The following is a 16,884-nucleotide window of genomic DNA, read 5'->3' on the forward strand; positions in this document are numbered from 1 at the left end:
CAGGAGCCCTAAAAGTAACCCACCTGTGCCCAGGAAAGCAGGGTGGGGTAGGGCAGTCTCGGTGTGCATGTATGCAGCACCAATTTATTTATACTAAAAAGTTAGGAACAAGCAACCAAGGTGACCCAGAGCAGAGGCTGGCTAAATAAATTATGGTCCATCCACTTACGGAAAACTAAGTTTGGGACAGGTGAAGGGCGTTGGCAACATTAAGTTACAAACGGAGATATATCGCAGACTGATCTCAACTATATAAAAATATTTATTGGGACAATAAGGGTAATTGTTACATAAGATGTGGAATATGGGTTTTAAAAATGTGTTTTTGAACATGTCTTTTCTGATTATAAAAGTGAAACGTGGGCATTGAAGCAAATAAGGTCAATAAAAAGATAAACAAGCGAAAAAGAAAGTCACAGTTTCGAGCCAGTGTACCTTCAAACCTTGGGGACATTTACTAATGTCCCTTTTGAACCCCAAGGGTGGGCACAGAGCCTCCTGTGGCCACAGAGCTGGTAACGCTGGTGAGCGAAACTTCCATAGGGTTTGCATGTTTTCTCCTTGAGGAAGATTAGCCCTGAGCTAACAGCTGTGCCAGTCTTCCTCCACATTGGATGTGGGAGGCTCCACAGCGTGGCTGACGAGTGGAGCAGGTCCACACCTGGGATCCACACCTGCGAACCCGGGCCACCGGAGCACATGGAACTTTAACCACTGCACCACGGAGCCGCCCCTGGTTTGTACATTTTAATCGTATTTGTTTGTGCTCCCCTTTAATTCATGCAACAGATATGAAATTTTTCCATTTATTTATAGACATGAAAGTTATTTTGAAAGAAAACTTTTTTCAATTATTTGCACAAATATTCAGTTGGATGCTTCCTCCCTCTGAGTGTCTTCATTTCTTTCCTTTATCTGCCCAATGGCAAGACTCCTCAGTTCATGAAACCATGCAAAAGATTTACTGAAATAATGTACACAAAGCATGTGGTGAGTGCCAGGTACTGTGAAACATACAGAGCATTGTTTTGTATGCTGTCATGCAGTTTGAAATATACAGAATGTTACTGTTACTTAAATTCCTATTTTGGAGATACCATGTTTGCTTCCCTGATTGTAACAGCAATATTTTAATAACAAAACCTAATGGGAAACTTTTAAAAGGCACATGTGAACCAATAAAGGTATTCAGTCAATAACAGCAAAGGCGTATGTAGGGCTAGGCTGGGAGTTGTGTAGATGGCATGCACAGACCCTCACTGGGGAGCCCTTCTCAGTCACAGCTGTAGAGGTCGCATTCCCAACATGGAGTTCCCTGTTAACTTAAAAAAATGGCCACAGTTTATAGAAACACCTGATTTTTGGCATTTCCCGTGAAGGAATGAACATCGGCGAGTAAGGCTCAGGGAAAGCTTAGGGTAAAAGCCTGTAGTTGATAAAGGTACACCATTGGGCTCAAGAGGAGCCCAGGGTCAGCAGTGCCTCCTCCATGCTGGGGTCAGCCTCACAGGCTTTATGAAATTCTTACTTAATGGGTCCCCAGCTGCTCAGACTAGCCCAGCTACCTAGGTTTGAAAAAAGATTCAGAATGAGGAAGAGAGAGGAAAGGGCAAGTAGAAGATGCCCCCTAAGGAACGCATACCAAAAGGTTCATACAAAACCAACTATATGGTGCGATGTGGACAGGATGTTAATTGTTCCACTGGCCTCACACCCTGTAAGTAGGAAGTACCATCTAGGAGGTTGTTAGATGGTGATTTTGTGTGATTGATAAGATGCTCAGACTGCTGAAATATTAATCTAAGGGGGTGAAAACTAAACGTAACACACTTTGGTGTGTATAGTGACCAATGGCGAACTCTATTCCTGAATCTGAGGTTTTATAGACTGATGGCTTCAGGACCATAAGGGCTCTATCGAAACAGCTGTCTTCCTAACAAGCTCTCCCTCACAGCTGTGCATCTAAGAAGCCACTTCACCAGGGAAGGAAGCAGGGGGCCCTGACTTGTGTCTGAGAATCTCAGGTTGGGTTTGTTAGAAGCAGACCCTAAGATGGAGATTCATTTGTAAGTGATGGGTAAAGATAAGGGAGAGCGAGAGAGGCAAACAGGTCATGGCAGGGAAAGGTAAGATTTCAGAAAAAGTCCCAGCCCGTTGTGATCCCGAGAGAGCTCTGGAGTGTCAGTTACAAGTCAGAGTTGCCCATTGCAGAGTTGCAATGTGTGTGGCTGGGCTTTCCCGCTCCACAGCCACCCGGCATTTGTAAGGGCTACCCCAGGAAGATGACAACTCCCAGGCTTTTCCAGCTCTTTTCATGAGTGGGCAAAAGGGCCCCAGGAGCCCCAGGGTAGTGCTCTGAGGGACGCAGCTGCGGGAAGTTAGAGCAGAGCCCACTGCTGTGGACGGAATTGTGCCTCCATCTCCAGAATTCATGTGTTGAAGCCCTAATCCCCAGTGTGACTGTATGTGGGGATTCGGCTTTTAAGGAGATGATTAAGGTTAAGTGGAGTCATCAGGGTGGGGTCTGAACCTGATAGGACTGGCGTCCTTACGAGCAGAGGAAGGGACAGCCGCGTGCTCCCCTGACAAGTGCACACGTGGAGGAGCGACCAGGTGAGGACCCAGCAAGAAGGCCAGGGAGACAGGTCTCACCAGGAACCCACCCTGCCAGCACCTTGATCTTGGAGGTCCAGGCTCCAGAACTGGGAGAAAAAAATAGTCTGTTCAGGGGCTGGCCCCGTGGCCAAGTGGTTAAGTTTGCGCGCTCCGCTGCAGGCGGCCCAGTGTTTCGTTGGTTCGAATCCTGGGCACGGACATGGCACTGCTCATCAAACCACGCTGAGGCAGCATCCCACATGCTACAACTAGAAGGACCCACAACGAAGAATATACAACTATGTACTGGGGGGCTTTGGGGAGAAAAAGGAAAAATAAAATCTTTAAAAAAAAAAAAATAGTCTGTTCAAGTCCCCAGACCATGGCCTTTGTTACAGTGGCCCGGGCTGACTCTACTCCCACCCAGGGGCACAGAAGCAGAATAAGGGTTTGAAGGGGAACCTGTGCAGAGCAGCGTCCACCACCCTGGGTGGCTCGCTGACTGTATTTCCTGTTATGACAAGAACATGCATAAATTATGTCTCTGTCCTAATCACCAAAAAAAAATTGTTTAAAATAACTTCTTATAGTTTTGTACTTAATGTAACGTACATTAGAAACTAATACAAGTAGCTTCAATGTATAATTTCAATGATGTTATTAAAAAAATCAAGGTGAACTTTTAAAAACCAGAGCAGTTTAACGTTGATTTAAAGAAAACTCTTGAGTGAGCAGAGGTGAGAGTGGTACCCAGTGAGGTATGATCTGGGGCGAGTTTGCGGCTGTTGCTGATTCCCCTGCTGGTGTCTGTTTCCCAAGCTGATTCTACAGCCTTCCTAGCAACATCCTTTGGATAAATTCCTCTTATGCTCAAATAAACCAGGATCATCACTTTTTAATGCATCTAAGAACACTCACTAACACAGGTAGAAACACAAAATTTCCCTTTTAATCAACTGGCTTAAGTAAACCAAAAAACATAAATGGATTTGAAGATTAGGAGAGGTGACAAACAGCTAAGGAAATGCCAGTCACATTCCTCCATTATACGGCCTGGCCGCCTTCCCAGAGTAATCCTTGTAACTCCCACGTCAACTCCAGCTGAGCCGCTTCACTCTCTCTTCTCTGCACAAGCTCTCCCAACTCCACAGGGCCGGCCACTTGCCTCTTCCTGCGCCTGCAACGCCATCATTCTCTATTTCTGCACATCTGATTCTCCCCTCCTGTCCTTCAAGAAGATCGCACAGGCACCAGCTCCAGAAGGCCCTCTGTAACCTGGAAGAGCCGTAAGGTGAGGGAGGCAGTGCAAATGGCCACAAACAGCTCCCAGAGACCCCTACCTCCACGTATCCAGCCTCTGTGTAATCTCCCCTTGAGTGGGGCCCAGACTTACTGCTAATGGATAGAATATAGCAAGAGCATTTGGATGTCACTTGCAAGCTTCGGTTATAAAATGCTGTGACTTCCATTTGCTGTCATCCCCTTTCTCCCTGGATCTTCTCACGTGCTTGCTCTGATGGAGAAGGATACTTGGCAAGGAAGAAGAAACTGAGGCCCTCAGTCCCATGGTCCTTGAGGAACTGCCTCCTGCCAACAGCCACAGGAGCTTGGAAGTGGACCCTTCCCCAGCCGAGCCTTCGGCTGAGACCACAGACCCTGGCCGACACTGACTGCAGCCTCTAGCAGAGGATTCAGGTAAGATGTGCCTGGATCCCTGACCCATAGAAGCTACATGATGAGAAATGTGTGTTGCTTTAAACTTCTAAGATTTGGGGTAATGTGTTACACAGCAGCAGATAACAAATACACTTGGCCTTTGCTGTACAGGCAGAGGGAAGTAAGCTCCCCACCCCCTTCCATGTCATTGAATGCTCTTATTTGAGCTGTGGTGTCTGGTGCCAGGTGCTCCTCAGTGTTTAGACAGGGTCTTACACCTTGAAGACAGGGTCTGGATCTGATTCAGTGCATATCCACTGGGCTTGGAGCACAGCTCCTCACACTTAGATGAACCAACCAGCACCCTCTGAAGATCTCAGTTAGGAAGTGAGTGGGCAGGGAATCAGTGGTGTGCCGGTAAATGGGCTAACCAATAAGAACAAAAAGTCCTGATTTGAGGTGTTTGGCAATTTCTGTGGTGTAAACACTGCTACTGTGGTCAGTTTTAAGCTACTGACAGTCACTGAGTGAGGAGTGGGGAAGAGGTGTGCACAGTCCCAGGGGCTTTCAGGAGCTGGCATTGAACCGGTCCCGGCACACTGCTAACTCCAGTCCCAACATATCAGCTCTTCTGCAAAGGCTAAAATTACGTCCTAAGACATCACATTAAGAACCTGAGAGTATGCAGAGCATAGCCAGGAGTCCGCCACCCACCCAGCTTGTGGCCAGCCTGATGCCATCTCACGGCAGTAAAAACCCTGGAACTGGAAAGCGAGGGACACTAGTATTGACCCATAGCTCCCTCTGCTGAAACATCCACAGTGACTGACGGTGGACAATCAGGCATGATGTTGACCCACTCAGCAAACACCACTGGCCCAAAGTGGAGGTCCCAGAGACCCGGAGCAAAGAGGGCGGCCACCGGGACTCTCCAGAACTTGCTATGACAAAGCCTGTCTGCCTGACTTCAGTCTCCCGCTTGTGACATGAAGAACTACTTACATACACAAACTCACTCTCTGTTAATTAACACATTCACTTGTATTTGCATAATCAACACTAATCTTGTGGGTTAATTAGACTTTCAGTGTATCTGATTCAGGAGATTTAATTTGGCCTCTGATCTCTGCTGCTAACAGGGGACCCAGGCACGCATTTCGTTCTGGCCCTTTTTTCACAAGTTGAAACATTTGGACACACAACCCTCGCCCCAAGATGTGCTAACAATCCTTCCCCGGGGAATGGTGGTGATGGTTGGCATTTGAACCAGGAAGCTGTTCAGGACACCAGATGTGTTTGCTGGCGGCACGTGAAAGGAGGGACTGAGGAGGGGGCTTCACAGATAAAAGAACTGGGTGTTGTTAAACGAAGTGGAGAATTTGCAGGATTTTTCTTGGCAGCCTTGTAGCATTCACTTAAGAAAACGTGTTCAGTAATGGCAGATTCCTTCCCGCAGTGCTGATCCCTTTAAGAAAACACACTGACGAAATGTATCAAGAGCCCTAAAAAAGGATCAACCTTTTTGATTCTAAGAAGCTACTTTAAGCAAAAGGAGAAGTGGACAAAGATTTATGTGGAAGGCAGTTTCCTGGCGCATTATCTATGAGACCAAACTTGGGGACAACTTAAATGTCCAAAAATATGGATACAGTTATTTACCTAACGTTAAATCTATATGACGGAATATTATGAAGCCATTAAAATGTTTTTCAGGAATATTTAATGTCAAAAGAAGACGTTATCAATATACGTGAAAGTAACTTAAAAATCTGTATGTATATTATGATACCAAATTGTAAAATAAATCAATCGACTACACATTGCTATTCGTAGATGTTATATATATTTCTAAACATGGGAGGAAATGAACTAGCATGTTCTCTGTGGGTTACCCCTGGGTGGTAGGGATATTTAGATTCTATTTAACTTTTTTCCTCATATAACTGTGTTTCACAAATATTCTAAAATGAGTATGTGATGCTTTTATACACAGAAAACAATTATTGTAAATAATAATCCAGATGTCTATATAGAATCTCACATAGCATGTTCTTATTTATTATTGCACTGATGGTCACCTCCTGTCTTTAAATTCCTCCTTATTGAAGACTAAATCTAATTCTTTACGATTCTGACACCAGTTCTAACGTGTGTTTTTTTCCACATCACTAAGCAATTCTCTGACACCAGCTGAGTGTCCTACAATTCAACTCACTTTTGACCCTATCTACTTGGAGATGCCTCAGATCCCCTGGGGGGAAGGGCTCGGAACCACAGACTGCCCTGCCCCCATTTCAGATGCCCATAGCAAGTCCATGTTGTCACTTGTGCTTCTGACCCACTGGCTATAAGTCAGAGGTTCCTACGACTTCCTCTTTGGGTTCAATTCATTTGCTAGAATGGCTCACAGAACTCAGGGGAACATTGTACTTGACCAGATGACCAGCTGTTATGAAAGGCTGGAACTCAGGCACAGCCAGATGGAAGAGACACAGAGGGCATGGTCTGTGCAAAGGCCGGGGGGCCTCCATCCCTTTCTGAGGGCCCAGCTCTCCCCCGACCTCTGTGTGTTCACCAACCTGGAAGCTCTCTGAACCCAATCCTTTTGGGTTTTTATGGTGGCTCCATTACACAGGCATGATTGATCAAATCTTGGCCATTGGTGATTGAACTCAGTCTCTAGTCCTCCGCTCCCTAGAGGTCAGGGGGTGGGGCCGAAAGTTCCAACCCTCCAATCACAGGGTTGGGCTGGCACCCAGCCCCCATCCTGAGTGACCCAAGGGCAGTCCAAAAGTCCCCTCATTAACAGAACAAAAGACACCTTCAGGCTCCCATCACTTAGGGAATCCCAAGGGTTTTAGAAGCTCTGAGCCAGGAACTGGGACGAAGACCACATGTCTATTTCTTATTACAAATCACAGTATCACCCACTTTGTGCAGACGAGGAGCACTCTGGAAGAAAGCAGCCTCTGAGAATCTAGGGAGGGCACTGAGAGATGCCACAGCCCCAACCATGTAACTGCAGGTGGAGAGAACGCAGCAGCCTCGGCAAAGGAGAGCAGAAGGCCACTAACCAGACTCTGCTCCAAAGGCCGAACGACAGACTTTGAGAAGCAGGGCCCCGTACCCCCTGCGCGCCCTGTGGGAGGTGGCCAGATGGCCCTGCAGCTGGTGGATGTGGCTCCAGATTTCCAGGCTAGGGTTCAATAGCTCCACTAAGCAGCAGGTAACCTGAGTCTAAGGCAAGCCTCTCAGGCGGTGACTGCGTCATCCGGACCATGCGCTGTGCGCGCAGAGGGAGATGGCACCACCTACCTGTTGCTCGCACTGGGCCCCAGGCGCTGGCACACCACCGTGGTGGTGGCGTGCTTCCCGCCGTTCCCCATCTCCTGCTTGACGTCCCACTGCCGAGGCTCGCTGGGCTGAGCGCTCAGGATGGTCACGCCCTTCTTCACCTTGGCCCTGCGGGCATGAAGATGGCAAGAGAGAGCCGCATATTAATGACTTGGCCTTTCCAAACTGGCCCGAGCTCCAGTGAGCTGTGATGGTTGGTTTCTTTTCAATTTTCCCCTTTTTCCATGTCTGGTGGCACAGACGGACAAAGTGCACCAGGCGGTGGGAATGCTGGGGACGGCAGGATGGGAGTGGGCGGGGGATCTGCCGACAGACTCGAGAAGCATGGAACTTGCTGTCCAGGGCTGAGGTGAGGGGCTGGGGCGCCCGGACAGTCCCTATACCAAGAAGGAGCACAGTAAAGCCCCAGGAGAAAAGTCTGCCTGCCCGGGCTAGTCGTTCTCCATTGAGGGTGACTGCGTCCTGCAGGGGACAGGTGACAATGCCTGGAGACATTTTTGGTTGTCACAACTTGGAGGAGTGGTGTCATCTGGTGGGTAGAAGCCAGGGAAGCTGCTAAAACTCCTATGATGCCCAGGACAGCCCCCACAACACCGTCTTATCCAGTCCAAACTGTCAGCAGTGCCCAGGTTCAGAAACCCCGGCACAGGTTTACCACTTTGTGGCTGTGCAACTTTGGGCAAATTATAACGTCTCTGTGCCTCACTTTCCTCCTCTGTAAATGGATATGCTAATAGAAACCCCCAGTATAAGGCTGCTGTGATGATGACATGTATTAATGCATATAAGAGATTGCAGCAGTGTCAGACTTACAAGAGGCACTTAATAAATGTTATTGTTATATTGCTCCAGGGAGGTCCCCAACCTGCTTGATGTGACTTGCCGGGCCTCTTCTGTGCACAGACCCAGCCAAAGTACACCAAGTCAAGGAATAAAAAAAAGGCAGAGCTCCTCATAGGACTCTTGCTCTGGCCACGTCTCATAGCCTCTCTGACCCTCAGTGTCCTCATCAATAAACTGATGAGAAAAATAGCCGATCGAGCACAAATACCTGCCGTCCTCTCTTCCCAAACCCACTTAAGGAGAGGAAAGAGACTGTTTTCAAAGGCATAAACCCACAAAGTTGGGGAGAAGAGACGCAGCAACCGCAAACGACTTTGGAAACCAGAAAGCAGATGTACCAGTGGGTAAAATGAGCCAGCAGAGCTTCAGATTATGTCGTAAGCTGTCAGTGAGGGAAGCTAAGAACCCACAGAGTTTACACCGTGCAATCCCCTGTCTCAGGAACTGGTGGTACGGCTCCAAGAGTCGGAGTGAATGAGGACTACAATGAGGAGGGTTGGCCAAAAGCCTGTTTGAGAAGTTGCCAATGTTCTTCCCTTTGCCATGCAACAGGGTGAATGCAGAGCCCCATATCAGGCCATCATGAAGATTTGAGACTTGAGTTACCATACGGTGACAGAGTGACTTGTGACACCACGTATGCTGAAAGTTAAGATTCCTAGGCCTTTGACCCCACAGCTGGACCCTCACCCTCCAGCAAAAACCCCGGGTTCTGACACTGGGCCTCTCCAATAGCCAGCCATATTCCCTCCCAGTGAAGCGTGTGGCCAGCAAGTCCCCTCATGGGCTCAGAGCTGCTAGTGGCTTTTAGTCCCTCGTTCTTTGATACGAGCAAACAAGAACTTTGGACACTGAGAAAGTTCCCTACATGATACAGAGTCCAAAACAGGCAACCTGTAGGAAGTAGAGACCATGAGGGAAAGACCGTAATCAAAAAACACCCCGTCGTTCATGTTCACAGAGAGATCGGAGAAGAGACGCAATCATGACATGAGAACAGAATGCCATAAAAAACACCCAGAAAGGAAAAAACATGAGCCTTTGGAAATTAAAAATATTGTCGCAGAAATGGAAAGTCCACGGAACAGCAGATGGATAAAGTTAGGAAATTTGCCCTAGAAAGTAGAAAAGGACAAAGAAATGGAAGATGGGAGAAAAGATAAACTAAGAGGACCACTTCGAGGGTCAACATCTGAACAACAGAAAAAACAGAGAAAAGGGAAAGTAGGAATCATAATGAAATAATTCAAGAAACATCCCCAGATGAAAGGACGTGTCTCCAGGTTGTAGGGGCCCCTGGGGGGTGAGCACAGTGGACGAGGATAGAGCCTCACCACGGCACAGGACAGACGCACTCCAGACACAGAAGTGAATTCTGCAGTCCTCCAGAGGGAAGAGAGGACCAGGGACTGGAATGGATTCAGAATTCACAACAGCCACTCCGGGAACCAGAAGACAGTGGAAAATATCTTCAAAACTCAAAGGCAGGGCTTGACCCCCTGGCCCAGTGGTTAAGTTCCTGTGCTCCACTTCGGCGGCCCAGGGTTCACCAGTTCGGATCCTGGGCATGGACCTAGCATCGCTCGTCAAGCCACGCTGTGGCAGGCGTGCCACATGGAAGAACCAGAGTGACCTGCAAGCAGGATACACAGCTGTGCACCGGGGCTTTGGGGAGGAAAAAAAAGAGAGGAAGATTGGCAACAGATGTTAGCTCAGGGCGTCTTCCAAAAAAAAAATACAAAGCGAAAAAACTTAAAACAAACTCAAAGGGAAATGATTTCCTGCCTAGCTTTCTATATCCAGGCTAATTAGGAAGAAAATGTTTCCAGAGATGCATGTCCTCCAAAAATGTATCTCCTATACCCTCGCTCAGAAAACTACATGAAGGTGTGCCCCGTCAAAGAAGGAAGTGGATCTAGAAAGAAAATGTCATGAGATTCAGGGAACAGAAGATCCAGTACAGAACACAGACGAACGGGAGGTTAGTGGTGAAGAGAGGCCCCAGCACAAGAGCTGAGCGCCAGCGTGGGGAAGGTTCTGGCAACGATGTCTCCAGGAAACGGAAATTTTCCTAATAAATTTGATGTGAATGAATGTTCTGAGAGGAGATTTAGATAAACAGTTGAAGAGTTTGGGAAAAAATAAGATCTAAATCCACAGAAAATAAAGAAAAAGAATAAAACCAAATTACTGTTTAATTCTGAAGATAGGAAATCACTATGCAGAAAAGGGAAAGTAATCATAATTTAATACTTGGTTTTACTGTGACTAGTACACATACTTATAATATTTTAAACACTGAATATTAATCTAGACAAAATATGATCATTATGTCAGAAGGATGGAGAAAAAGAAAGGAGAGCACTTATGTGGGAGAGAAAAGAGAGATATATCCATAGCCTTCACGGTGGAATCTTATAGATATTGCCTGAAATTTAAAAAAAAAATTAAGCAGTATCAACCTCACTAAGCCATTTAGTGAAATGGGTGTAAATACCAGACAAAGTAAGAATTTTGCCTCTGTACAGGGAGAAAGGCAGTGGAAGGGAATAGAGCACTGTAGTATTTTTTTAAATAACTTTTAATTTTGAAATAGTTTGATGTTTCAGATTAAGAAGTTGCAAAAAAAAAACATGTAGAGAGAGTTCTTGTGTACCCTTCCCCCAGCGTCCCCTGGGATCAGACCCCACGTAATCACAGCGCATCATCAAAAGCAGCAAATCGACACTGCTCCTGGGCAACGAACTGAGTTACCGCCCTCACATTTAGATTTCACTGTTTTCACAGGTGCTTTTTTTTTTGGTGTGTAGTTCTATTGAGATTATATCACATGTGTAGATTGGAGTAACCACCACGATCAGAATACATGATCAGAATGCAGAACACTTCCACCACCACAAAGACCCGGCCTCCCGTTCCCCTCAGTAGTCAGGCCCTCTCCCCACTCTCCACCCGACATACGTGGATCTGTTCTCTGGCATTACAGTTCTCTCACTCTGAGGATGCTATACATGGTTTTGACCAACAAACTCTACAGAACTATTTAACTCCTGAAATTACATGCAAAGTTATATCTTACGAAAGTAACAGCTTAAAAATTACACACACACACACATACACACACACATCCCGGCCCTGCTGAGCTCCCAGAGTGGAGGAGATAAATCCTTGTGAATAGTTAAGAGGCTAGACAGAGCTGAGCGAACAAACGTGATTACCAGGCTGTCTCTGTGAGAGAACCAAGGGGGTGGGAGGTGGCGATGGGCCACGTCTCCACCTTTCAAATTTAGGGTATCCGAATTAGCATCAACCCCTAGAGCAGCAAGAGCACATCAGCAGGCGTTTTTTTCTTTAGAAACTTTTTCCAAGTTTTACATTAAAATGATTTGCTAAACACACTTGCCACCTTGGCCAGGACAGGAGACCAGGGATAAAGATGAAAGACACATTAGCACATAAAAGCCCTGTCTGTCCTAACACCGGGAAATCCACGCCCAGGCGGCTCAGAGCACCGCCACCTTCCACCTCCACTGCGTGTAAGAAACGCCACACACAATGTGACTCTGCTTGAAATTGGGTTTTGCTGCATTTGAATTTTGCTCAAGACTCCAGGTTTCACTGAACCTACAAATTGTTCTTTCCACTTAATAGTTCCTGCAAAGAAGAGGATTCTTGTTGACTGGTGCAGTGGCTGGTTTCACCTGTGTGTGGGCTGGGACAATGAGCCCCTGAGCAGGAGAAAGGCATAGGTTTTAAGAGGTCAATTTTGTTAATTAGGCGTTTTCTTTGATGACATCAATAGGTGTTCCCATCTACTTCAAGGAATTAGCTGTTGCAGGAATTTGGGTCCCAGGACCAGAGTTTTGCAAGCAGAGTCAGCGCTGAAACCCAGTGGAATTACAGGATAAGCCCGGGGGATGCCTGGCTTCCAGGGAAGGAGCAAGTGCAAGCCGGCTGGGGCGATGTGACAGCTGCCCTTTCTGAGCATCCAGTGTCAAGAGGGAGGCTGTGGACCATATGCAGGAAACCCAGCTTCTGGTCCTGCCTCTGCAGTGATGAGCTCTGTGACCTGGGGAAAGTCACTCACTGGATCTCTGCTCTTTTTCGTCATCTGTCACTAGGGGGTGGCCCCAGTTCAGTGGTCCCCACCTTGTGGCCCTGCTGTGGCTGACGGTGGGGGAGATGATTTTGGATCCTCAGGCACAGTGCTGAATAACGCCTACGCTGTCATTTCAAGCACCAGGTTAATACTGGGTACCGGCTCCTGGCAGGCACCCATGCTGGCTGCTGGGATGCACCACCACGGGATTCAGGCCACGGCATGTTCTGGTGGCGCTTCCAGTCCTGTCTGGATGTACCTGGGCCGGCTCATGCCACCTACATAACATGCTTATAGTTGATGCTACTATTCATTTTTTCAGTGGTCAAAAACCAAAAATACTCCCCCTCTTTTCAAACTGTGCTTGCTTCAGGTGTAAGACAGGGATGATTAAGTGTTGCTTAAAGAAAACCAATGTTCAGTACAAATTTTGAACACAGGAAGCCTAATTTCTATCCTCCAAGCCACCTGTCTCAGGGTCAGCCATAATCTCCATGTGAAATGCTCTCCTAAGAAGATTGTCAAAGCCAATGAGCTTCTAGAAGCCACTGAGATGGTTGCTGCTGGAATGTGTGAGCATCTGTGTGTCGTAGGTGAGGGTGGGGGTGGGAGGGGAGCACTTGGGCTCCGCGGCTGCAAGGCTGAGTCTGCTGAGGGGCTGAATCTGATCCTCAGGGTAAGTGAAAAGGAAAAATAGAATTAGTTGCTATTATGGGTTGAACCGTACTTCCCTCCAAATTCTTATGTTGAATTCCTAAGCTCCAAGACCACAGAAGGTGACCTTACATGGAGATGTGGTCTTTATAGAGGTAACCCAGTTAAAGTGAGGTTATTGGAGTGGGCCCTAATCCAGCAGGACTGGACCTTATAAGAAGGGGAAATTTGGAGGCCTGCCCAGTGGCATAGTAGTTGAGTTTGCACACTCCCTCTGGAGGCCCAGGGTTCATGGGTCTGGATTCCAGGCATGGACCTAGCACTGCTCATCAAGCCATGCTGTGGCAGCCTCCCACATAAACAGAGGAAGACTGGCACAGATGCTGGCTCAGCAACAATCTTCTTCAAGCAAAAAGAGGAGGAAGATTGGCAACAGATGTTAGCTCAGGGCCAGTCTTCCTCACCAAAAAAAAAAAGGGGATGGGGTGCGAAATTTGTAAACAGACACTATACAGGGAGAACGCCATGTCAAGATGAAGATGTCCATCTACAAGCCAAGGAGAGAGGCCTGGGACGGATTCTCCCACAAAACCTCAGAAGGAACTAGGCCTGCTCAAACCTTGATTTTGGACTTCCAGCCTCCAGAACCGAGAGACAGGACATCTGTTGTTGGAGCTTCCCAGTCTGTGTCTGTGTCCTGGCAGCCCAAGCAAACACATACAGGTGCCAAGATTGACATAATCCAAAGCTTCCATATAAAAATCTGGATTTCTGCTCCTTAAACCATTGTGATGTTTAGTCATTCAGTAAGCCCTTATTGCATGCATCGCATGTGGCGGGTGCTGTTCCCGGTGAGGAGTATCCAACGAGCCCACGCACCTTCCCTTGGGGAGCTCACATCCCAGTTGGAGAGACAGACAATAAACCAAAACATGAGCAGAATAAATAGCATGTGAGATGCTAGCAAAGGTTACGGGGGAAACAGAGCTGGGAACAGAGTCTGGGGTGGAGCAGAGGAGGCGCGATTTTAAATAGGATGGCTGGGGGAGCCTCACTGAGGAGGGACAGGCACACGGAGCCTGGGAGATGGTGACAGAGACCCAGGTGGACAATGGGGACCCATTTCCAGCAGGGAAAGCCCACTGTGAAGGCTCTGTGGTGGCAGAATTCTAAAGATGCCACTCATAACTCCCATCCTGGTTGCTCAAACACTAACCCAGGGACTGCTCTTAAGGGCCTTTGCAGCCCGCAGTGAGAAGATCTTAAAATAGGGACATAGCGGCGTGAGTCGGGTCTTAGCCCAGCAGCCCTTTAAAAGCAGAGTTTTTTCTGGCTGGACGCAGACATTCCAAGTATGAGAAGGATACCACCTGCCATTGTTGGCTTTCAAGATGGAGGGGCCTCGAGCCAAGGAAGGAGGCGGCCTTTAGGAGCTGAATTCAGCCCCATCTGACAGCCAGCAAGGAAACAGGGTCCACAGTCCTATGACGGCCAAGACTGAGTTCAGCCAACAACCTGAATAATTTGGAAGCAGTCATCCCCAGAGCCTCCAGCGAGAACCCAGCCTGGCTGACACCTTGGTTTCAGCCTGGCGACACCCTAGCTCAGAATTCAGTTGAGCCAAGAGACACTTTTGATCCCCAGTACCTGAGCTAAAAAATGGGTGCTATTTTACATTGCTAAATTTGTAATAAGTTGTTGAACAGCCTAGAACACAACTATAGGCCCAGTGTTGCAGGAGCAGCAATGAGCCCAGGGAGGCTGGGGGGAAAGTGCGAGAACAGAAGGCCTGGGGTATGAGATCTGGCAGCATCCCCAAACGGAACAGGGAGTGACTCTGAGAAGTGGCCACTCCACAGAGATTCAGCAAGCTTGCTTCAGTGCAGTTCATCAGAGTCCCCTCTCTGCTGCCTTCATCCATTTACATCAGGGTTTCTCAACTTAGGCACTGTCAACAGTCTGGGACAGACACGATTTGCTGCAGGGGTCGGGGGCTGTTCTGTGGTTGTAGGATGTTTAGCTGCTTATACTTTCTAGAGGCCAGCAGCATCCTTCCTGACTTGTGACAACCAAAAACATCTTCAGACAATGCCAAATGTCTTCTGGGGGTCAAACCATCCCTGGCTGAGAGGCGTGATTTATAGGACCCTTCTTGGCACGGAGCAGACCATCCTTGTCCTAAGGCCTGGACCAAGTTACCAGACACCCACCCAGGAATCCACTTTGTCTCCTAGGTTGGACTAGATGCTTCGCTGCTGGAATCTTCCATTAATTCTTTCCTTAGAGATTTTCAACAAAGAGGCAAACTTTGGTGGACAGCCATTCTCGGCCAGAGAGTGGATGTTTTAAATTTCCTACAGTCACTGGAATCTACAACCGACACCCCAGAGCACACGTCAGCAGCATGCTTATCCCACAGGCTGGGCTGTGTGAATAATGCAGTGGGGGAAAGTGAAGAACGGGCTGCCGACACTAGCGCATGAAAGGTTTGCCCTTCTCTGGGTAATGCAGATAAAAGGAACTCACCTGCACCCAGTGTCTATGGACTCCCCAAAAGGATCAAACGGATGGAGAGGAAGGTCAGACAAACCTCTCTGAGATCAATGTCTGTCTCTAAATGTCCCACCTCACTTCCTGGTCTCTGCCATGTGCTTTTGAAAGGGGCTGGCTAGGACAAAATTGAGAAGCCAGCAATCACTAAAAGGGCGCACCCCGGCCGGGCCCCCTGCAGGAGCTGCCATGAGGCAAAACAGTGACATCGCTGAACAAGCAGAACAATCGATGTCCCACTGCATCTAGCCTGCCAGCTCAGTGCCCCGCACCAACATCCCCCGGGGTCACTGTGGTGGGAAAGCCCCCTGCTGCATATTCGTAACAGCTTCTGCAGCCAATACAATGAGTAGATGGCCCTCTGCAAGTCGTGTATACTATACAGGAAGGCGTGACACACTGATGGTTTGTCCTTCCATTCTAATGGGAATCGTAAGTTTATATCTACATCCGTTCAGTAATCTCACAAGTCCTACAAAGCTAATCTGGCAGAGAAAAGGGGCTGGGGTTCTTGCTACTTCCAAACGCTCAAGAGAAAACAAACATTTGCCCAGGATCAGGGTCCACATGTAACGAAAATGACATAGGTGCCATCATTGCTGTTATAACCGCATCAGGTCAGTACGGCTACCCTGGGAACCATGGGCTGATTACATGCTCCCTGGAGGGTAGATGCATGTGAAATATCCACTTGGGTTTTCCCAAGTCCCACCTTCCAACTGTTGACATAGTCATACACTCTCCGTGACAGCATTTATTAATATTTTTCTTTAACTGGGCTACCACCTTCTTTTTTTATTTTAGCAAAGTTATTTTAAAAAAAACTCTATTTGACTACCACAAATGAAAAATAAATTACTTTTTGTAAATGCACATTAAAATAAATACATGATGGTACAAATAAAAAAAGTGTCCGTTCATGAATCTCATAAAACAGCGTCTCTTGCTACCAGCCCGCATATCACACTCGGGCAAGTACCAACATACAGATAATTGAAAAAATGCAAAGTTTCTTTCACCAATGCAGCTTGAATACACAATCTTTCAAAGATGGGAAGAAAGGGTCACCAGGAGGGTCCTGAGTAGTAAAAACAGTGAGTGTACTTGTTCCATGCTTTGTTCTTAATAGTGTG

At 47.5% G+C, this 16,884-nt stretch overlaps 1 protein-coding gene across 1 annotated transcript in view; it reads right to left on the reverse strand.

Annotated features, from left to right (window-relative positions):
* The window catches only part of TMEM132C (transmembrane protein 132C), a 359,277-nt gene that overhangs the window by 129,821 nt on the left and 212,572 nt on the right, over positions 1–16,884 (reverse strand). Inside the window, exon 3 of the mRNA XM_046638721.1 lies at positions 7,567–7,713. Within this exon, the coding sequence (XP_046494677.1) occupies positions 7,567–7,713 (147 nt within the window). The remainder of the gene's footprint in view (positions 1–7,566; positions 7,714–16,884) is intronic.

Source organism: Equus quagga, chromosome 15 (assembly GCF_021613505.1).
Source record: "Equus quagga isolate Etosha38 chromosome 15, UCLA_HA_Equagga_1.0, whole genome shotgun sequence".
Taxonomy (NCBI): Eukaryota; Metazoa; Chordata; class Mammalia; order Perissodactyla; family Equidae; genus Equus; species Equus quagga.